The 24,116-nt window shown below is 43.4% G+C and overlaps 1 protein-coding gene across 1 annotated transcript; it reads right to left on the bottom strand.

The window, feature by feature from the left end:
* Positions 1–8,400: 8,400 nt before the first annotated feature.
* LOC124006062 (cationic amino acid transporter 3-like) lies at positions 8,401–22,592 on the bottom strand. The gene is made up of 12 exons (XM_046315776.1): positions 22,094–22,592; positions 14,891–15,340; positions 14,574–14,735; positions 14,245–14,428; positions 13,948–14,066; positions 13,511–13,733; positions 13,217–13,356; positions 12,806–12,908; positions 12,385–12,614; positions 12,107–12,273; positions 11,896–12,004; positions 8,401–11,613 (listed from the first exon to the last, which is right to left on the bottom strand). Exons 2-12 carry the CDS (start codon positions 15,255–15,257, stop codon positions 11,465–11,467), a joined length of 1,953 nt encoding a protein of 650 aa, XP_046171732.1. The 5' UTR covers positions 15,258–15,340; positions 22,094–22,592; the 3' UTR covers positions 8,401–11,464.
* Between the last annotated feature and the right edge of the window lie 1,524 nt (positions 22,593–24,116).

A 24,116-nucleotide genomic window follows, 5' to 3' on the forward strand; every position in this document is an offset into this window, starting at 1 on the left:
GTGCATCTAAATCTTAAGGGGGGGGGGGGGGTGAGAGGGAATACTTATCCTATCCTAGGTATTCCTTAAAGAGGTGGGGTTTCAGGTGTCTCCGGAAGGTGGTGATTGACTCCGCTGTCCTGGCGTCGTGAGGGAGTTTGTTCCACCATTGGGGGGGCCAGAGCAGCGAACAGTTTTGACTGGGCTGAGCGGGAGCTGTACTTCCTCAGTGGTAGGGAGGCGAGCAGGCCAGAGGTGGATGAACGCAGTGCCCTTGTTTGGGTGTAGGGCCTGATCAGAGCCTGGAGGTACTGAGGTGCCGTTCCCCTCACAGCTCCGTAGGCAAGCACCATGGTCTTGTAGCGGATGCGAGCTTCAACTGGAAGCCAGTGGAGAGAACGGAGGAGCGGGGTGACGTGAGAGAACTTGGGAAGGTTGAACACCAGACGGGCTGCGGCGTTCTGGATGAGTTGAAGGGGTTTAATGGCACAGGCAGGGAGCCCAGCCAACAGCGAGTTGCAGTAGTCCAGACGGGAGATGACAAGTGCCTGGATTAGGACCTGCGCCGCTTCCTGTGTGAGGCAGGGTCGTACTCTGCGGATGTTGTAGAGCATGAACCTACAGGAACTGGCCACCGCCTTGATGTTGGTTGAGAACGACAGGGTGTTGTCCAGGATCACACCAAGGTTCTTAGCGCTCTGGGAGGAGGACACAATGGAGTTGTCAACCGTGATGGCGAGATCATGGAACGGGCAGTCCTTCCCCGGGAGGAAGAGCAGCTCCGTCTTGCCGAGGTTCAGCTTGAGGTGGTGATCCGTCATCCACACTGATATGTCTGCCAGACATGCAGAGATGCGATTCGCCACCTGGTCATCAGAAGGGGGAAAGGAGAAGATTAGTTGTGTGTCGTCTGCATAGCAATGATAGGAGAGACCATGTGAGGTTATGACAGAGCCAAGTGACTTGGTGTATAGCGAGAATAGGAGAGGGCCTAGAACAGAGCCCTGGGGGACACCAGTGGTGAGAGCGCGTGGTGAGGAGACAGATTCTCGCCACGCCACCTGGTAGGAGCGACCTGTCAGGTAGGACGCAATCCAAGCGTGGGCCGCGCCGGAGATGCCCAACTCGGAGAGGGTGGAGAGGAGGATCTGATGGTTCACAGTATCGAAGGCAGCCGATAGATCTAGAAGGATGAGAGCAGAGGAGAGAGAGTTAGCTTTAGCAGTGCGGAGCGCCTCCGTGATACAGAGGAGAGCAGTCTCAGTTGAATGACTAGTCTTGAAACCTGACTGATTTGGATCAAGAAGGTCATTCAGAGAGAGATAGCGGGAGAGCTGGCCAAGGACGGCACGTTCAAGAGTTTTGGAGAGAAAAGATAGAAGGGATACTGGTCTGTAATTGTTGACATCGGAGGGATCGAGTGTAGGTTTTTTCAGAAGGGGTGCAACTCTCGCTCTCTTGAAGACGGAAGGGACGTAGCCAGCGGTCAGGGATGAGTTGATGAGCGAGGTGAGGTAAGGGAGAAGGTCTCCGGAAATGGTCTTGAGAAGAGGGGAGGGGATAGGGTCAAGCGGGCAGGTTGTTGGGCGGCCGGCCGTCACAAGACGCGAGATTTCATCTGGAGAGAGAGGGGAGAAAGAGGTCAGAGCAAAGGGTAGGGCAGTGAGCAGAACCAGCGGTGTCGTTTGACTTAGCAAACGAGGATCGGATGTCGTCGACCTTCTTTTCAAAATGGTTGACGAAGTCGTCTGCAGAGAGAGAGGAGGGGGGGGAGGGGGAGGAGGATTCAGGAGGGAGGAGAAGGTGGCAAAGAGCTTCTTAGGGTTAGAGGCAGATGCTTGGAATTTAGCGTGGTAGAAAGTGGCTTTAGCAGCAGAGACAGAGGAGGAAAATGTAGAGAGGAGGGAGTGAAAGGATGCCAGGTCCGCAGGGAGGCGAGTTTTCCTCCATTTCCGCTCGGCTGCCCGGAGCCCTGTTCTGTGAGCTCGCCATGAGTCATCGAGCCACGGAGCGGGAGGGGAGGACCGAGCCGGCCTGGAGGATAGGGGACATAGAGAGTCAAAGGATGCAGAGAGGGTGGAGAGGAGGGTTGAGGAGGCAGAATCAGGAGATAGGTTGGAGAAGGTTTGAGCGGAGGGAAGAGATGATAGGATGGAAGAGGAGAGAGTAGCGGGGGAGAGAGAGCGAAGGTTGGGACGGCGCGATACCATCCGAGTAGGGGCAGTGTGGGAGGTGTTGGATGAGAGCGAGAGGGAAAAGGATACAAGGTAGTGGTCGGAGACTTGGAGGGGAGTTGCAATGAGGTTAGTGGAAGAACAGCATCTAGTAAAGATGAGGTCGAGCGTATTGCCTGCCTTGTGAGTAGGGGGGGAAGGTGAGAGGGTGAGGTCAAAAGAGGAGAGGAGTGGAAAGAAGGAGGCAGAGAGGAATGAGTCAAAGGTAGATTTCCTCACTATGTTCCTCACAGTGGACACTGACAGCTTAAATCTCTGCAATAGCTTTTTTTTTGCCTTCCTCTAAACCATAATGTTGAACAATCTTTGTTTTCAGGTCATTTGAGAGTTGTTTTGAGGCCCCCATGTTGCCACTCTTCAGAGGAGAGTCAAAGAGAACAACCACTTGCAATTGGCCAACTTAAATACCTTTTCTCATGATTGGATGCACTTGTCTATGAAATTCAAGGCTTAATGAGCTCACCAAACCAATGGTGTGTTCCAATTAATCAGTGCTAAGTAGTTACAGGTATTCAAATCAACAGAATGACAAGGGTGCCCACATTATTGCTACACTAAAAATCTTTGTCTGGACAATACCCCAGTACTCAGCTTTTATTAGAAAATGAATGGCATGCCACTGTGATCATTTTCTGTGACGACAGAGTAAATTATTATGCAGCCTCAGAGGGGTGCCCAAACGTTTTCATACGACTGTATATGATTCAATGACGACAGTTTTATTTCATTATTACCAAACCTATATTTGAAGTTGCAATGTATTTTTTAACTTAACTTACTTTCCCCCTTTCGGTTAAACCTAATAAATAACAAATACAAATTCATATTTCATGTAAATGTAACCAATTTGTTTCATATTGTTCCAAGTTCACTTTTTAATTTGGAATTACCTATCCAAATCCAATTAAATCAATTCCCTGTAAATCAAGAAATTAAGTTGGTTCGATAGCTTGAAATAATGTTTCCAAACATATTCTTTATACATTTAGTAGCCACAATATCATAATCAAGAATTAGCTACCTTAACATAGAAATCTTAACAGGCTCTTTAGTACCATATGCACTCATGCAAGTATCATTACAGATGCTGTCAGTGTACGAGTTTGAATAACAGATACAATAGACCACAATAACAGGAACGACATTTACTCTCAAAGGTGGGCAAAAATAACTAACTGAAAGCCACGCCCCCCAATAAGCTATACCTCCAGCGCTTTTGATAGGCTGCCGCCGCTACATTGCCCCACCGCTCTTCAATGCACATGCGCTCGCTCATGAGGTGTTGAAAGCAATTTAGAACTTTCATTCAATAATATTTTGGATTGTCAAATTTGTTATTTGATTTCAGGGAAATTTTATAGAATAGGTTGAATGAACCAAAGTGTAATTTGTTATCATTACAATCAGTAAATGCACTGCAGAACAACAGCATCTTCCCACCTTTTTTATTTTTTTTGACAGTGTATTAGACTCAGCCATGTGCTTTATCTAACCATTAAGACTTCCAACCTCAACCCTTAGTACCTCCTTCGCAGTTTTCTTCCTCAATGCCAGTTTCCACCCACCTTATTAAAACTTTTCGGTAAGCTATACACCTCTTTGCTTCAAGGGCCCCCATGTCCATATTTCTGCAAGCAGACCATGTCTGAGAGCAATAATCAGGAGCCTCCTGGGTTCAAAGTATCTATGCACCGAGAAACTAACCATTTGCTCTAAAGGAACGCTACAACATGCATTCATTCATTTTTACCGTCCTCCAAACGCTCACAATGTGTTGAACAAGAGGGTTGTTTATTGCCGCACGTGTATAGTTGCATTTCACCCATTTTACATTTGATTTTCCAAAGAATTACAAGTGTCTTAATGGATTTCTGATATAACATATTGTAAATAGCCAGAGTGTACTGGGTGTATTTATGTCTAGAACATGAAGGGTAATATTGGCATGATAGAATTCCAGTTTTACTTTCTCACAATATGGGGAGAAAATGCCATATGTTTCAATATTTGTAGGATGTATCATACAGTAACTGGAGTGGAAAGTGAGAAGGCTTTGAAATGGGTGTTGCTCTGTTCCGGGTATTAAGAGAGTTTTGGTTTCCCCCACTTTCACTGAAGTCATACCCATGTATCATATGAAAGGAGGTATATGAGAAATGAACGTCCGCAACCTTTTATTGTCATCCGGAACCTAAATACCCTACATGCTTATTGAGCCTACATGTGCCAGACACATTGCAGTCTGTTGTTGAATGGACTCCTGTCTCCATTCTCTGCTTAAGCCAGGTACCAGATCAGTTGCTCATTTTACAATCACAGCACTGGCGCCAAACAACCGTCATGTTTCTTTCTAAACCACTGACTGACTGTAATATAGGGTATGTCGAGAGAACATTCAGACAGACAGCTCTCCGTAGTTCATGATCTCTGCTAGACACCGGAGGCTCTGGATGACGGAGTTTACCTGCACAACGTCATGTGGCCGTTTGAAATGGCGACTTATATCTCTAGTCAAAGCAAAGATGGATTTCCAATTCATTTCATGTGACTTGTAAATGTTATTTGAAACAAACATAAAGCCATGTTCCTTTAGCGTTGTATAGGTTTGGGGTGCATAGAAGGGGCAGGTTTGATGTCTCATGCTTGTAAGGAATAAACATTTAATCTCAGCAAAGGCATGGTCAGTATTACCAATGCTCTATGATGCCCATCCAAAATACATGTGTTCAGTGTTAGTTACCTCTGCATGCACACTTATAACCCCAATGACTTAGATATTCCCCCAGCCTGGAAAAAAACATACTGTTTATTCAACAAGCAGTTGAAAGAATTTGATATTCCGTAAGTGAAACTGGATATACAAGCAGGTCAGACACATGGAGACTAAATTAATGTAATGTCGGTGATGTATCTATTTGTACCACAAAGATACTATGAACTAACTCCCTATTAAATTGTGAACACTTGATACGAAAACATCCGTTTGTAGTCTCCATTAGTGTAATGCTGCAATGCCATATATAAACACAAGAGGGCAGCACACACGAAAGAGTTGGCCTTGTAAATGGTTAGACGGTAACAATCACAAGGCGCAACATTAAAAGTTAAAGACACATATGGTTCAAATACAGGGTGACAAAAACACGGGATTCTACTGTGGATCTAGAAAGAATTCCTATTGAATGTGTATATAATTTAATCTTAATCATCATCGCCCATGCACACAGCGAAGCAGCACCATGTAGCCATGTCCAGCTGCATCCAGCGGTGGAAAAAGTACCCAATTGTAAAATTAAAGATGGAAAATTACTCAAGTAAATGTGAGTCACCCAGTAAAATACTACTTGAGTAAAGGTCTAATAGAAAAAGTGGTTTTAGATATACTTAAGTGTCAAAAGTAAATGTAATTGCTAAAATATAATTAGGTATCAAAAGTAGTGTGTTCGGGAAAAGTATTCAGACCCCTTGACTTTTTCCATATTTTATCACAGCCTTATTCTGAAATTGATTAAAAAAAATAATAGATCACTCTACACAATACCCCATAATGAAAAAGCAAAAACAGTTTAATACATTTTTGCAAATGTATTAAGAATAAGTCGCTCTGGATAAGAGCGTCTGCTAAATGACTTAAATGTAAATGTAATAAAAATGGGAAATATTAAATTTACACAAGTATTCAGACCCTTTACACAGCACTTTGTTGAAGCACCTTTGGCAGCGATTACATCCTTGAGTCTTCTTGGGTATGACACTACAAGCTTGGTACACCTATTTGGGGAGTTTCTCCAATTGTTCTCTGCAGATCCTCTCAAGCTCTGTAAGGTTGGATGGGGAGGATCGCTGCACAGGTATTTTCAGATCTCTCCAAGGATGTTAGATCGGGTTCAAGTCCGGGCTCTGGCTGGGCTACTCAAGGACATTCAGACTTTCCCGAAGCCACTGCTGCGTTGTCATGGCTGTGTGCTTAGGGTCGTTGTTATGTTGGAAGGTAAAACCTTCGCCCCAGTCTGAGGTCCTCAGTGCTCTGGAGCAGGTTTTCATCAAGGATCTCTCTGCATATTGCTCTGTTCATCTTTCCCTCAATCCTGACTAGTCTCCCAGTCCCTGCCACTGAAAAACATCCCCACAGCATGATTCTGCCACCACCATGCTTCACCGTAGAGATGGTGCCAGGTTTCCTCCAGACATGACACTTGGCATTCATGATAAAGAGTTCAATCTTGGTTTCATCAGACCAGAGAATCTTGTTTCTCATGGTCTGAGAGTCTAGGTTTCTTTTGGCAAACTCCAAGCAAGCTGTCATTTGCCTTTTACTGAGGAGTGGCATCTGTCTGGCCACTCTACCATAAATGCCTGTTTGGTGCAGAGTGCTACAGAGATGGTTGTCCTTCTGGTACCCTTCCCCATATCTGTGCCTTGACACAATCCTGTCTCGGAGCTCTACGGACAATTCCATCGACCTCATAGCTAGCTTTTTGCTCTGACAACTGTGGGACCTTAAATAGACAGGTGTATGCCTTTCCAAATCATGTCCAATCATTTGAATTTACCACCAGTGGACTCCAATCAGGTTGTAGAAACATCTCAAGGATGATCCATGGAAACAGGATGCACCTGAGCTCAATTTCAAGTCTCATAGCAAAGGGTCTGAATACTTAAATACGGTTTCTGTTTTTTTAAGTTGAATAAATCTGCAAAAATGTATAAAACCCTTTTTCCCTCGCTTTGTCATTATGGGGTAGTGTGTGTAGATTTCTGAGGAAAAAATATTTAATACATTTTAGAATACAGCTATAACATATCAAAATGTGTGTGGGGGGAGATCAAGAGGTCTGAATACTTTCCAAAGGTACTGTATAAGTATAAGGAATTTGAAATTATTTATACTTTTACAGTACCTTTGGAAAGTATTCAGATCTCTTGATTTAAGCAAACCAGACCGCACCATTTTCAAGTTATTAAATTTACGGATAGCCAGGGGCACGCTCCAAAACTCAGACATTTTCAAATGAAGAATGTGTTTGGTGTGTCCGCCAGATCAGAGGCAGTTGGGATGACCAGGGATATTTTTCTGTCCTGCTAAGCATTCAGAATGTAACAAGTACTTTTGGGTGTCAGGGAAACTGTATGGAGTAAAAAGTACATTATTAGCAGAGAACAGTCTGATTAGGGTGGCTGGAGTCTGACAATTTGTAGGGCCTTCTCTGACACCGCCTAGTTCTGGATAGCAGGAAACTCAGCCCCAGTGATGCACTGGGCTGTAAACATTACCCTCTGTAGTGCCTTGTGGTCGGAGGCCGAGTAGCTGCTGTTTTCACTTTAAAGTATTTTAACTTAAGTACTTTACACCACTGGCTGCGTCATAAGGTAGATTTTGACAAAGACACTAAACAGAGGAAGCCAAGGCAGCAGGGGCACCTAGAAAGGAGAGAGAACACAAGTCATCATTTTACTGCATATCTAGCTGAATTATAAAAAACTGTGACAAGGTTGAAAACCAATGAATAAACACTGCACCTGTTGTTTACACCTTCAATAAGTATTCAGAAACAAACCCTGAAGGTGAGGGCTTCCTTGCTTTCAGGTTGCCTCCAGATGACACAAAAGGGCACAGACCAAGGCCAGGAGAATCTGAACACATCATATTCATCACATGAAACAAATTAAGAGCGACTGAACAAAAAAAAAAGTTTGAAAATGGCCTGTGGCATCAATACGAGTTTATTCTGGTTATTCTAGTGTCAAAATTGACTACGAAGTGTAAATAGGATAACTTGAGTCAAAGTCAGTCTCTTTCAAAACGTAATTTGCAAGATAATTTTACGAAATAAGGGTATGTAACAGGAAGGGTACGTACATTTTCCTTGGGTTATTTCAATCCTGCCCACATCTGGCAGCACCCAAGTAATCATTCATTTGAAGCACTGACCATGGCACATTGGGTATCTCAATGGGGCTATTTAGGGACCATCAATAAATGTTTAAAAACAATGTACATGGTTTCCCATCCCTTCATGGCACATTGAAACTCTTCTGGCAGTTACCTGTACATGCAACATTCAAAAGTTGTGGATCTGTAGATGAGAGCAATTTGTTTTATGGATGTATTCCCTCCCCCGCTTGATAGGATTATGAATTTTCTAAAACAATTCCATTTATTCTTGAGAATCAAAAAGGCATAGAATTGATAATTAACCATTTTATTTAGAAAAGAACAATGAAAATACAGCTCATTTGTACAGGCAATTACACAAAAGTATGTGGACACCCCTTCAAAAATAGTGGCTTTGTCTATTATAGCCACTCCCATGCTGACAGGTGTATAACATCAAGCACACAGCCATGCAATCTCTATAGACAAAAGATTGGCAGTAGAATGGCCTTACTGAAGAGCTCAGTGACTTTCAACGTGGCACCGTAATAGGATGTCACCTGTCCAACAAGTCAGTTTGTCAAATTTCTGCCATTAGAGCTGCCCCAGTCCACTGTAAGTGTTGTTATTGTGAAGTGGAATCATCTACAGGAACACCTCAGCCGTGAAGTAGTAGGCAACAAAAGCTTACAGAACGGGACCGGTGAGTGCTGAAGCACGTAAAAATAGTCTGTTCTAGGATTGCACTCAATACAGGGTTACAAACTGCCTCTGAAAGCAACGTCAGCACAGTAACTGTCAGGAGAATCATGAAATAGATTTCAATTCCCGAGCAGCCGCACAAAAGCCTAAGATCACCACGCACAATACCATGCGTCAGCTGGAGCGGTGTAAAGCTCGCCACCATTGGACCCTAGAGCAGTAGAAAAGCGTTCTCTGGAGTGATGAATCACCCGTCACCATCTGGCAGTCCGACAAACAAATCTGGACGCCAGGAGAAGGCTACCTGCCTGAATGCATAGTGCCAACTGTAAAGTTTCGTGGATGAGGAATACTGGTCGGGGGCATTTTTTTCTGGTTTGGGCTAGGCCCCTTAGTTCCAGTGAAGGGAAATCAATGCTACAGAATACAATGACACTAGACGGTCCTGTGCGTCCAACTGTGGCAAGTTTGGGGAAGGCCCTTTCCTGTTTCAGCATGACAATGCACACCGTGCATAAAGCGAGTTCCATACAGAAATGGTTTGTCGAGATTGGTGTGGAAGAACTTGACTGGCCTGCAAAGAGGCCTGCCCTAAACCCCATCGAACACCTTTGGGATGAATTGGAACGCCAACTTCGAGCTAGGCCTAATTGCCAAACATCAGTGCCTGATCTCACTAATGCTCATGGCTGAATAGAAGCAAATCCCCACAGCTATGTTCTAACATCTGGTGGAGACCCTTCCCAGAAGAGTAGAGGCTTTTATATCAGCAAAGGGGGGGGGGGCATCTACATATTAATGCCCATGATTGTGGACCGAGATGATTGACAAGCTGGTGTCTACATATTTTTGGTCATGCAATGTATTTACAGTATATAAAACCGAAGATAAAACCTGTGTCTTGGTTTACCAGCCAGTGGGATCTTTGAGGTGGTAGGCATTTTTAGGAAACGGTTTCTTTTGGAGATGTCTAACAAACCCTCAAGAAATGATGTTAAATGTAATGCCAAGAAGCACAACTATAAAACATATCCATTTGTATAATATACAGCATTCTGCTAATAAAAATACAGCTATACACACTGTACATCTACAGTGATTATCTACAGTTATTACTGTACTACAATACCATATCTATCAATTATCCTCGCCATCTCCAGGGTCTTTGGAGATCAGCAAATAAAGTTCAAATTTAGAGACCAGTTTTTGCTGGTCATACTCATGTTCTTGAACCAGTGTCTCCAAAGCTAAATGTAATTTGGTCAAGCAGCACCACAACTAGTGACTATTAACAAATAGATTCACAAGTAGACCTGTCAATTATTTGGTGAAGCAAGTTTTGCTATATACAGTAACACAAAAGCAAGAGGGTAATCAAGAGTACATGTAAAGAACACAAAACATCTATAAAAAGCACATTACTCGATTAAAGTCAGTTGAAGGGCAGAGCAGGAAAATAGATGACTAAAATGATGCAAACTCGACAGCCAAGCTGCCAAGAACAAGTTTCAATGGAAACTAAAAATGTTTGTGAAAATAGGTTCACAAGAAGCTACAACTAAAGTAATATTAGTGGTAATAGCTGACCAGGATTAAAATCGCTGCCTTTAAAAAAAAGACTCAATACAGCGCATCGTCTAGATCACGCGGGTCATTTCTTTGTTTGACAGTTAAATCTACGTCTGTAGACAGCTCAAGCAATCGAGGCAGAGATCTCAAACTCAAGTATTTACATATAAAAAGGGTAGCTCAAATGTGTCAATCAAAACTCCAGAGATAAATAGAAATGCATATAAAAGGGGTTTACAAGAGTACAGAACAGCCCCAATGATGATACCGAAATTAAAGATTATTCAGGAGACAGTGCAGAGGTGCTGGGATGCGTTATCACCCTCCAAAAGGTTGATTTTTACCTCAGTCAATTCTTTGGATGGACCTGAGGCAAGTAACACAGGGACTTACATCACCATGAAAATGATAACATACATCATTACTTTGACTATTTTTACCATACATTCGAAGAAAACCTGTACGACAGAAAGAATCACCGGCAACAGATTGTTCATAAATGCCTTTAACATTATAGGATATGTAGTTTGAGGTCTCCATGGTGATATTTCTATCTCATGCAGCTTACTGAAGAAGCTGACACCAACAACAAAAATTCTAATTTCTGCAACTAGGTGCACAAGGTACTACTGTTAAATCGGTTGCTCTTTGGCAGGTGGAGGACAGCTCATCTACGACAGTCATCCCAAAAACAAAATGCCCACATTGGGCCTCGGCACGGTTAACAAGTCTACGGAGACCCTGGCCACGACTGTAAACCCCACAGACACACTGGTGCCCAGTAATACATATGGCCCTAACCAACAGATCCTGTACAGCATATTGCTGCTGGAGGCCCTGGGGGGGGGGGCTAACGATTGGAGGCACGGCCACCAACTAGCAAGAGACTAACGGTTAATAAATACATTTTTTAAAAATCACTAGTAATGTTAATAGCAACTTTAAGTGTTGAAAGTATTACTCATCAACTGTCCAATAAAGTGTAAGACAGATCTCCCAAAAATGAAAGGTAACCAATCTAGAGACACACATTGCAGTGTCAGTTGAATTGTCTGCCTTCCCTTCAGTGGTATACCGTGTGGGGTTTCTTCCAGCCCCTAGCCGTTCAGGGGCTCATTCCCTCCGCCTCACTCTCGTCTCTCCCCAGGTAGATGGGCTTCTTCTTGGTCTGGAGGGCAGGCTCGTATTTCCGGGGGGTGCTGTTGACTGCCTCGCTGCTGTGCCAGATCCCGTAGCAGAAGTAGATCGCAAATCCTGAGGGAAGGAGAAAGAGAGAGGAATTAAGTTGACTGACTTAAAGAGGGAATGTTTAAAATTGTGAATCTGTCACATAGGTTTGTGATATTACAAAGTTACAAACAAACAGTCCCCACCCCCCCAGCATCATTGCACGTGCGATAGAACAGCAGAATATGTACTGCAATTACATTGACCATGGGGCAGACGGTTTCCACTACAGCTGATTCCGTGATTAACATGTGATTCGATAGTGAATTTAGAAGCATTTCCTACTCTGTATAATGTAATCTAACTTACCAATGCCCATCCAAACAGCAAAGCGGCACCACGTAGCCAGGTCCAGCTGCATCATGAGGTAGATGTTGACGAAGACACTGAACAGAGGCAGCCAAGGCAACAAGGGCACCTGGGGGGGGGGGTGAAACACGTGAGTTGTTTTACTGCGTACAAGTTGTATTATGAATTGGTTATAAGCCGTGAACAAACACTGCAGTATCCAGAAACTAACCTTGAAGGTGAGAGCTTCCTTGCTCTCGGGTTGCCTCCAGATGATGACGACACAAAGGGCACAGAGCAAGGCCAGTACTACACACACTGTGACCCACACAGGCTGAACCTCGATCAACTCATCCAGCTTCCCCGCCAACACCACACACAGCACAGTGATGAGCACCGCTAGAGAGGACGAAGAGAGAATCAAAATGTGCTTTCTCTAAAAAGAGCCGCTTTGAAAACAACCCGTGGTCAACTGCATTACAACGCCATAAGAGAAGAGGCGTCACTCACATATAATGGCCGTGGTGGCATAGACGATGTTCCCAGAGATCTTAGTGGGTAGATTCCCACTGGGGAAGAGGAGGCGGCGGGGGGTGAACTTCTCCCGGAGGGGTCGGTCCTCCAGATCCAGGCCGTCCTCGTCACCGCTGTCTCGCCCGGACACGGCCACCTTCTCCCCTCCCACCAGCTCCACCAGCTTCTCACTCTGACTGGACGAGCTCAGGGTGCCTGGCTGGTACCTGGACACACACGGACAGGAGGGAAGAACAGGTCAGTTTCCTGGACCATGAGATGTAATCGCACTGAGAATGTCAAACACCATTAGCAAATCCCATAATTGGAGACAAATCATAATTTCAATACCAAAAAAAATGCAGTGTTAGGCATTATAGTATATTTAAAAGAAAAAGCGGTACAAGTCGTCACCCACCTGAGGATGAGCACACAGATGGCCACTAGTGAGTAGGCCAGCAGTGTCCCTATGGACATGAGGTCAACCAGGGCAGCCAGGTCAAAGAGGAAGGCCATCAGAGCTACAGGGAGAGGGGACAATGAGCATTACCATCATACATACTATAGAAAACACAATCCACATCCTCTCAGTTGGTTATTTACTCTAGTTATTCTGGCATTCAAAAACAATGAAGAAAAGAGAAAAGAAAAACACTTCTAAAAAGCATTCCACTGATCAAAGGGTCTATTTCGACAGGCTTCCCTCCTGCTGCACATTCATAGTTTCATACATAAACAAAAACATAACAGCAGGAGTTGACTACAGTGGAACCCAGAGGTAGTAGAGCAGAACCAGATGAATGAACAGAGGGTGGAGGGCTGAACTCACATGCCACACAGCCAGAGACGATGGTGGCCATCAGGGGCGTCTTGGTACGCGTGTTCATGCGGGACAGGCCACGGAACAGGAGCCCATCCTCTGCCATGGCGTAGATAACCCTCGGCATGGGGAACATGGACCCAAGCAGGCTAGGAGGACAACAAAACCAACATTATATACACACACACACATAACAAAGGGAGTGCATTTGATAGCTTGACAAGAACACCAAGTACTGAGGAGTGTAGAAGACAAGGGAGCTACAGAACAGTAGCCATAGTGCGGTCTATCGGCCTAACTGACCTGGTGGAGAGAGCACAGAGGGAGCCCACAGCCACGATGTAGTGAGCAGCAGGCCAGCCTACGTGGATGAAGGCCTTTGGCAGGGGGCTCTTGGTATCCAGCAGGTAGTAGGGCATCATGAGTGTGAGGGCTGCAGACACCCCGAAGTAGGCGAAGAAACAAATGAGCAGAGAGGCCACAATGCCCACAGGGATGGAGCGAGTTGGGTTCTTAGCCTCTTCGCCTGGGGGGGGGGGGCAAGGCACAACATTTATTTGCCTGGAACTATAAGAGTAACAACCAGCTATACATTCCAACTATTTAGCGAAAATTAGCCACCATATTCAAAAAAAAGTTACATTTTGATTAAGTGGCATGTAAGTGAGCGCTCAATCTACTGAGAACAAACAACGTGGTCCTATCTAATGTTTAGCTTTGGAGCACAGTAAATAACTCACTTGTAGTGGCGATGCAGTCAAACCCCACAAAGGCATAGAAACACGTGGCAGCACCAGACAGAATGCCACGGATGCCAAAAGGAGCAAAACCACCAGTGCCAAACGTCTTATCCACAACCCTGAGGGACATAGAGGCGGCAGGGAGACGCGTCAACTATATGGTTTTATTTCTGAAGCCAAATGCAGAGATTAAAACACAGCTAGACACATGAAAGCATGATTTAGTCAATGGTAGTGCCCTATAATGGAATCTCTGGCTAAATCTCAGCCGGTATTAATCTGTATTGGAGGACTCACTCTTTGGATAAGCTGGACATGTTGGTGTTACTGGCGTTGTTAAAGTCCTCCAAAGTAAGGTTCCAGTTAACTGTGTCTCCCTTCACAAAGCCTGAGACGATGACGAAGCCCAGCACCACCAGGTTGACCCCTGTGAAGATCTTATTCACCAGAGCCGACTCACTCACTCCAAACGCCAGCAGCCCTGGAAGAAGCAACAGTATGGCATTACGAGACACAAATCAAGTCGCATTAGGTACATGTACATTACATGCAAGCTTTTACAATGAGGCTATAACTTATGTGTTGCCCCCCCAGCACTATACATTTTAGTTGACTGAAGTCCTCACCGGTTAATAAGAGCACGAGGATGAGCGCAAACAGGTCCGGGTATTCAGCCAGCACCCCCCCCGGGGCGCTCATGGCCATGGACGACCTGAAGAAGTCTGATATCCTCTGCTCCACCAGGCTATCGAAATTAGAGCTCCAGGCTCGGGCCACACTGGCTGTACCTAAAAAAGGACCATGAAGAAGAAGAAGTTAAAGTCATGGAAACCGTTGACCAAACTCAAGAGGATAAGGCAGACTAGAGACTAACCACAGTGAACATTGTGGCTCAACGCAAAAGCATTTGAAAACAGAAGCAATTTCCAATCTACAAACTCACCGAGGACATAGGAGAGGATGAGGTTCCACCCCGTGATAAAAGCCCAGATCTCGCCAACCGTCACGTAGCTGTACAGGTACGCCGAACCAGTCTTGGGTACGCGGGCGCCAAACTCGGCGTAACAGAGTCCGGCCAGCATGGAGGAGAGTGCAGCGATGAGGAAGCAGAGCACGATGGCAGGACCAGCCTTCTCCCTGGCTACCTCACCAGCTAGGACGTACACCCCTGCCCCTAGCGTAGAGCCCACCCCCAGGGCCACCAGGTCCAGTGTGGAGAGGCAGCGGGCGAATCGGCTCCCCTCATCAGAGCAGTCCAGTACCCTGCGTCGCAACAAGATCCGGCCAAAGGAGGCCATCTTGTCTACCATGGTCGCGTCTGCGGAGGGAGCTGCAAAGCTGAAGGGGTTGACTGTTCAGAGTGGCGAAGAGTTAAGACGGAGCAGGAGAGTTCCTATGATCAAACAGAAGGGAAGCAGATTAGGCGAAAGTTTAAGCTAGCTGTTGTTGCTTTACTTTGTTTCGTGCGGATCCCTTGTTTGCAAACCAACCGTCTCTGGGATATCGAACTGACCGATTAGCTCTCATGTGCGTATTTAGTCAAGTTGATACGTTACATTTCTGTATGGTGCCACACTCGTATTGGTTCCTCCTACTCGGGTAATTCCAGTAATGTTTTAATTCCCCTCCTGCAGGTTTCCAGACAAGCAAACCACATTCTTCTAAGGAACAGCATGCTGCTAGTCTTCCCAGAATTACATTTCTCCACCTTCAATAGTGCTTTGTAAAAAATGTTTCTAAACATGACCTGACCGGTAGAGAGCTTCGATAAGCAGACACGATAGTGAACACCAATCTCTCTGTGCCTCGCTATTCACTAATAACCTTACTGGAGGACTACAATTTTAAAAGACATGGGAAATTCCCAATGACTCAGATTCTTCACTTTAAAAATGTATGCCAAACCAAAAGTTTAACAACTTTTGCAAACTTTGGTAACAGAATTACAGTAAAATCTCCCTTGGTTGTATTCTGCTAGCAAACTTTATACCTGCAGTTCTTCTTATAAAATGTGTTTGTGTAAAATGCGTGTACATTTATTTAAAAAAAACACAATAATTTTTAAAAGTAGTCCTTGTCCATAGAGCGCGATGATTTGTTCAACTTTGAAATCAAAATGGTGGTTTGGCATACGTTTCAAAGTGAACAATCTGAGTCTCGGCGAAATTCCATTACCATGGAATTGCCCACATTCCGACCACCTTTAGTCATCAGAAACAATCATTGTGTAGTTTATTACATGGTAGTACGCAATAGACTATCTTGAATAGAGGCCCACATCATGTCAAAATACAGAGTTACAATTCAAAACCAAATTAAGTGATACAACCACTTGGCATTTAGCCTAGATAGATATGAAACATCTGGTTCATCTAAGTTCACATGGTTCATTTGCCTTCCTCCAAGAGCTAGGCAGTAGATTGGCCCTACACTAGCAGAAACACGCCACAACTCAAGTGTTATAACAAGTCTTCAAATTGTTATCCCACATTCTATTACATCTAGCAAGTCCCACATAAAAAAAGTAGTGACAACAGCACAACATTTCAAGCAAAACTTTTGCTCAGCAATCTCGTGTTAACGACAACAAAATCATAGCATTCACATCAGCGACGTAGCGTTTTGGCATCACTAGAGGCATCGCTGACTAATACTGATAGCACCAGTTACAACAAACCCCAGCCCCCTTCAGCTCAAGGACAGACAGCATCGCTATCTGTGCAGGTGCCAGACTGCAGGGACACTCACACACAACCACCTCATAAGCATCGGAGGCTCTGGTCACATGACCTTGTCTAACTGGCGGCAGCTGTCCACACAGCTCCATGTTGACATTAAGCACGTTGCACAGAACGTCTGGTCCCTGTCCCGACCAACCGTAAGGTCATCATGGCTACTGCTTATTCGAGATATCTGAGACACTGCCTCTTCAGCAGCACACCAAACACTCCACAAAAGGTTGGTGACTTGGAGGTGTAGCTTAGCCTCTTAACACCTATAATAATAAATGTTTTCGGCCCATTCTACGTTGTTATCCATAGGACACTGCACAATCACCGGAAGGTTATTGAGAAAACAATTTGCAAACACAGAACAAAAAAAGGAGGAATGTCAGTATAAAATAAACATATCCCCTGGTCTCTGAAGGTAACAGGAAATTAAAACGGTTCAAAAATAACTTTCATGTATCAGGCATTGTTGTCACTGTCAAACTGTCTACAGGGAAAATAGTCAACGCTGGTTTGATCGGGCAGTCAGCCTGGGCTAGCGTCCGTGATTGGATCATAATGGTGCAACCAACTACATTCCATCCTGCACTTAGACATGCACAATGGCTTCCTTACTGAAGTCTGCATGGGCTTGGCATATCCACCTTGTAACTTAAACCAGTGTTTAAAAAATAAAATAAAACAAATGTATTTCTTTAAACACACCATGGCTGTGCTCTCCAGGGATTATGATTGAACAACGGAATAGTTAGGCAAGACTGAAACCGCATACAGGGTCTGCTCTCCTAAAGATTTGCATTAGCTGTTTTAGGAGGCCGGCGGGCAGGGCAGGCATCATCTCCAGCCCTGGGAAAGGTTCACTTCTGGGAGTCCCCCTGCCTGCGATTAATGTGCGGCGCCTGAGAGGTTTAGTCTGTTCTGCCCACACAGTAAGCTCTGGAGGTAGGCCACCCTGCGTCACCTAGACCAACTAGGCTAATCTTTTCCTTGTGGTCTTCACGAGGGGTGGCTGGCCTCTGTGAAACAGCGGCAACTTCAGACCAGGTTGTGAAGACACCAACACGCAGCTCCTCTAATTTACCACCTGGATGCTCAAATCAGGCATGCTCGTTGGCCTGGAGGCTCCAAAGGGTTTAATGGGACTCTTTTACTGTAATAGGTAGGCTATAGTATACAATGGGTAGGAGTACTTCAACCACTTAAAAAGCATTAAAAACTAGGCCTAGTCTAATTGCCTAATACTTGGGCTGGAAATTGCCAGGGACATCACAATACGATATTATCACAATATTTAGGTGCCGATACGAAATGTATCAAGATTCGATATTGTAATTTGATTGCGATTCGATGTTCCAAATATTTGCTCACCTCTGCTGCAGGGGGACAAGAGAGCCATGGTATTGCTACCTAATACCATAAAGATTAGATTTAGGTGTATGTTATAAGGCTTTTTAACTAGGACTTCCAGCACACAAGTAACCACCCAGCGGAAGCTTCCGCAGATACTGTATATTATTTGCCTCACTGAGCTTTTCCAAAGCACATGCTGCAACAGACTAAGAGGATTATCTTAGCTCTGAATCTCATTACAGACTGTTGCTCACTCCACACAAAGCACTTTTTTTTTTTTTTTACTCACTGTCTAGCCTCAACTCTGCCATCACGATACGGTATTATGATTAGCCTAGTTTGTTATCAGGGTGTCCTAAGCTTCCTAGGCTTTATGATAGCATATGAAATAAACAAAAGTTAAGACCTAGGCCCTCATCGTTAGCTAACTTATGATACTCTATAAAGTGGAAAGAGTGGATTCCGTTATTGGTTAGTGTTCCTGCTCACTGGTAGGTAGGATCACGTTTATTTTTATTCCCTCGTGGCAGTTTCCATCCAGTTATGTCAAACCTTATAAAATAATAAATCACAACAGCTATGACTGAAATAGGATGTTGTTTTGGTACAATATGTTCATTTGACATGGTGGGATCTTTTGTCTGTACAATTAAATCATGAAAGAAATGGTCGTAGAGTCACGCAATGATATGGTGTGTGGTCCTCCCAGAGCGACTTAGAAAACCATGCAGTTTATTAGGCTAGAGATTAAATAACTTATGAGGAAGTTCACAGGGTGGTGAAAGTGCATGGCGATCTTGATGCTCCTTTCCAAGAAATATTGAGGGTCTGAATCTGGAGACTTGACAAGTGATGCTTGACAAATAAAAACATTCTCACTTATCCAAACTGATGATGTCATCATGTAGACTTGCCTACCCACAATGCAAGCTGGTGGCTAGAGCACATGTGCCAAGACCAGAGTAGGGACATTTGCTATTTGGCGCAACAGTTTTGTGACAAAACTATCGAGAGTTGAAAATGCGATGTAAACACATTGAACTTTAGATGTTTATTCAGTACATAAAAACTTAAGTGAAAAGGTATATTGTGTGCACTGTAATCGCCCACTGATTTGTATCTGCAATAAGTCCATTTGGTGGGAACATAGCACTTGTTTGAGACCATTTGAATGAAAATATGTTGCCGAATTGGATGGAAACCTAGCATTAGACACTGAAATACATGGATATGGACCAAATTTAGACAAATAATTACACACAATTAAGATTAGATTTATTAAAAGGCAGCTGACCTCAAAAACCTACTTCTCTGCTTCAAAATGACCGATGTTACATTGACAGTCAAAACCAGTGTAAGAATTTACTACAAAGTGTAAATAGCACAATTTGTCATAAAGTCAGTATCTTAAATTGAGATTTGAGCAATTTAGGTAGCACCTCCCCAAAATTTAGCCTATGCTAAGCCCCATCCCATAATTTTGAGCGACCAACCACAGCGGTCAAATCTGATAGCAACTGTTTTCTAGTCCGACACCTCAGACAAGCGAATGTTTAAAGCCAGTCAGAGCTATGGCAAGAAAGTATTCTCCCCCCCAAGTTTAAAAATATATATATTTTAAAATTGTGCGCTGTCATCCTACAATTACAAATAACTCCATTCAAAAAATTAAGTAGCAGCCTGTTCGCTCTCAGCATATCCTTCTCCTTTAATTTTTCATTCAATCTTCCATTGATTAGATATCTCCTTACTTTGGCCACACATGGAGGCTCTATGACGGTAGACTATTGCCACTTTGATGACTTATGATTGGCCAACAACAAACTACACGTTCCACACCCCACTCATGAAAAGAAAGAGCAGCAGCAAAAATTATCGTGTTCAGATCCGTACAGGCCCTTCCGGACAAGTCAGTTAAAGTAATACATACCAGAGATAACAATCATATCCAATCCGACCCAGACCCTTGACATTATTTAGACGGGTGCCACTACGTTACTCAGTTGGTGGCATGCAATAGAAAAAAAACATGTATATTCTTGTAAAGTAATTCGCAGTGCTTTAGTAAAGTGCAATAGACTAATGAGATGTTATTCAATAAATAAGTTATTTCACAGTCTCCTCGTGTTTTGAGCCCAAATATCTTAAAGATGCACTACGCCGAAATCACGCCACAATTTACTGGTTCCTAAAAAGAGCGTTCTTGCACCTCTCAGTCCTGGAGTGTGTGACAGAGAACGTGAGTGATACGGGTGGTTCTGCCTGTCACTTGTCCTCGACAGGCTTGCAAAACAGTTTGCAAAGTCCAGGCACCACTGCTATAATCTTCAACAATGTTCACTGTAAAAAGCATATCAATTAATGGGTGCACTGTATAACATAACCAGATTTGAAAACGCCTCAAAATGACAGCTTTACTCCAGCCCTGCATTTTATGTTCAACTAATGACTGCTGACTTCATGACCAGGTGGAATCATTTGACAAACTGGCTCACCATGCAATTTGTGGGTACAATTACCATATATTAAACGTTAAGCAGAAAAGGAAATTATTTGAACACCTACACATGGTGTTTCTTGCCCCTTTTATATGCTTTTTCAGATGTTCATTGGGGGAGTGGATACTTGAGAATGCTGAAAGGGCACTCTGCACCAGCATATTAATCTCAGTGGGCGAGGTCACCCTTGGAGCGATGTGATGGGCGGCATACTTCATGCATCACAGACAGTCAATGGTTGTCTAGCTGTTTGACGCTATGGTGCAATCCGTTTTCTAGTTAAAAAAGGACTACTGCTATGAGTGAACTTCAAGCCACTGGAACAGAGCCAACACGATCCCTTCCTTCTTCCTCAATGTCCAATGCCTCTGCCATGACCAGTCTACACAGAGCTCGGGGCAAATTTGCCCCTGAACATTTCAGAAAATGTCCCAGCAAATTTGTATTTCCATCCATCAGCTTAGAATACTAGGGTGACCAAATAAATGCATTCAATCCCCCTTACAATAAAACAAAAATGTTCCTCTGCATGACGACCAACCTGCACATGTAACAATTACTAAGTAAGGCGGTAAAGTTTATATTCCTTTAAGAGTACATATTGGGCTGGCGATCCATGAACAACCGTCTGACATGAGTCTGAGGGCGAACAACTTTCAACACAGAGACCAGGAGTCCTGAGGGTGAATGTGACGTGCAACACATTTTTTGCTAGTTGTGGCTAGTTAACAGCAGCAACTATAAAATCCTGCTAGCTAGCGTACTCAAGCTGATGCAATAGCTGATGCAACATGTTTAAAAAATAATGCGGTTAGCTGCAGTAGTCAAGCCAAGGACCCGTCTATTGTCTAGCTAGACTGGTATATTATGAACGTTTTTGTGATTAGTTAACAAACCAGTTCCTTTACCACTGTTAAGATAAAGTTTACAGGTTGAACACATGCATGCCTACAGTTCGCTGATGTGTACATTTCTACCTGACGATAGTTATAGCTAGATAACATTATCTAACTAACGTTAGCTAGCAAAGTAAATTGAACTAGTTGACCGAGGACTTTGTTTGGTAGCTAGCAAGTAAAACAATGAATGATTGCACGCGGCAGTTTTTACACCCGACAATATAAATCCACGATGCTGCAACGAACTAGTAGTTTACACAGCACATATTCGATTATAACGTTACCTAGCTGGCTACCGTTAAATGCCAATATGCTAACTGGCTAAATTAACGTTCCCCGCTAAAAACAACCGCCTCGCGAGCAATGGTATTGTTAACTAACGTTTGTTGGAAAACCTTAGGTACCCATCTACCTATTTATTTCAAAATAAACAGCCTAATGACTATTCTAACCCCTAAAATACGTAACCAGTAATGTACGGTTTTAAAAGGGAATATCGTTATAATAGTTTGCTAAAGTTAAGTGTTTCTGACAACACACGAGGGTATGATTACGTCAGAATGAGCGCGAGTAAAAGACTACGGAGTCTCTACACATGGACCACCACATCGAAACGTAAGCACATACTTTTCAGTACAATTTAAAAAATGTGTGGTGTTTGTTACTTTACCTTTGGGTTGACTTTGGAATGTTCGAAGGCTCGACAACACGACCAAATACAGTTGACTTCACGTTCGCTGATGAAACAACCCGCGTTCCTTAGTTCTTGTGTCGGTTTTTTTGGTTAACAGGGCGGACACAGTGACGTAGATGTTCGTAGTATAAACAACCCTCGCCTATGTCGGGTGGCGCAAACCATTCATGTATTCCAGGTTGCATCTCCAATGTACTACAGTGGCTTCCTCGATTCGCTTCCCCGCCACCAATTGCACTGATCTTAAAACATACGAGGCGAAACGCAATTACGCATAAATTTCTCGACTCCTTTCGCGTCGGTTCAAATGAAGGAAATGCAACAGGGAGAGGAAGTTTTTTTGAAAATGATTGAGATAGACCCACACTTTGATCTTTACTTTGTTTTTTAAAAGCAGAATTCAGAGAAATTCTACTACAAATCCAGGAAAGGTGTCCGCAGTCATTATGCCCTTTCAAGTCCGTTGTGTTGTGCGTGTGAGTGCATATCATTCCCCTTTTAAGATCTTTCACTCCAGCAACTGCGCTAGCTCCAAGGGCTTTTCACTATATCCGCTGTAGCTTTGTCAACCGGATTAATAGAAGGGGGGGGGGGATTGTTCTTCTTCATCTCTGCACTCAATGCCATTGTCTGGAGTGTTAGATGTGCAATGACCATATGTTTAATGAGGCTATACTAATGGTATGACATATGCCCTTCCCAGTCCTGAAATCTCACTGGCATGCAAACTCCACAACAGGAGAGGTATATTACTCCCACCAATCAGACCATGATAGGAAAGAAGAAAACACAATTATTCTTTCTACTGTAATATTTTGAGTTGAAAGGTCAACTCTAATATTTTTCAAACTCATTTTCATTATCTCCCCATCACAATATCAGCGTCGACCAGTGGTGTAAAGTACCTTAGTAAAAATATTTGAAAGTACTACTTAAGTAGTTTTTGGGGTATCTGTACTTTACCATTTCTATTTTTTACTATTTTTAATTAACTACATTCCTAAAGAAAATATTTGGTGATGTTTCCACCAAACGGACTTCACTGCATTATGATTTAGTTCACACAAAATGTATTTTTTTTGCTCATGTTCCAAATAATAATCTAAAGATCAATGTGTTTCAATCACATTTTTAACTCCACGGACAGTTTTGTCACGAAAACTGTTGCGTTGAATAGCAAACGTACCTACTATGTATGGTCTTGGCATTTGCACTCTAGCCAAACAGTGCAGGTAGACTAATCTACATGATGAGATTATTATGTGTAGCCTAAAAACGAGAATATTTTTATTTATGAAACGTCAGTCAAGCATTGATAGATATTTATTGGAAAGGAGCATTTTTTTATTTTACCTTTATTTAACTAGGCAAGTCAGTTAAAAACCTATTCTTATTTTCAATGACGGCCAAGGGTTAACTGCCTGTTCAAAACGGCAGATTTGTACCTTGTCAGCTCGGGGGGTTGAACTTGCAAACTTCCAGTTACTAGTCCAACGCTCTAACCACTAGGCTACCCTGCCGCCCCGCATCAAGATTAACGTGCACTTTTCACAACCCTGTGAAGTTCAAGTTATTTTATCTGTAGCCTGATAACCTGCATCTTTTCCCGAGTCACGTGACTCCAAGTTTACTTCGATATGGTTATCATAGAAATATTTGCACATAAAAGGTGCTTCCACTGCCATTTCTCGCATAATTAATTTTACCGACCCAAAAATATCCCATCATGTCGAACTAACAAATTATCTGTCTGCATTTTTTTTTAAATAACGAAGCGTCCTGTTTCAATCACAGATATATTTTCAGTTTTCGCTATGATTTTACTGGCATAAAAACTGGATGGAAACGTGGTTACAGAGAAGCAGTAATTAGGACCTTCTGTCTTGCCTTTTTCATATTATGTAGACACGGGTATTATGCTTGAGATAATGAATATGAGGTTGAAAAGTGGCGGAATTGCCCTTTAACTTTGGGTAATACCCAACCTATTGTCCTTGCT

This window comes from Oncorhynchus gorbuscha, linkage group LG02, assembly GCF_021184085.1.
Source record: "Oncorhynchus gorbuscha isolate QuinsamMale2020 ecotype Even-year linkage group LG02, OgorEven_v1.0, whole genome shotgun sequence".
Classification (NCBI taxonomy): domain Eukaryota; kingdom Metazoa; phylum Chordata; class Actinopteri; order Salmoniformes; family Salmonidae; genus Oncorhynchus; species Oncorhynchus gorbuscha.

Coding starts and splice junctions, on each gene's coding strand:
- LOC124006062 (XM_046315776.1), bottom strand. CDS start 15,257: ATGGTAGACAAGATGGCCTCCTTTGGCCGGATCTTGTTGCGACGCAGG. Junction 14,429..14,573: donor CCTCGTGCTCTTATTAACCG/GTGAGGACTTCA, acceptor TGCTTCTTCCAG/GGCTGCTGGCGTTTGGAGTG. Junction 12,274..12,384: donor TGCCACCACGGCCATTATAT/GTGAGTGACGCC, acceptor CGTCCTCTCTAG/CGGTGCTCATCACTGTGCTG.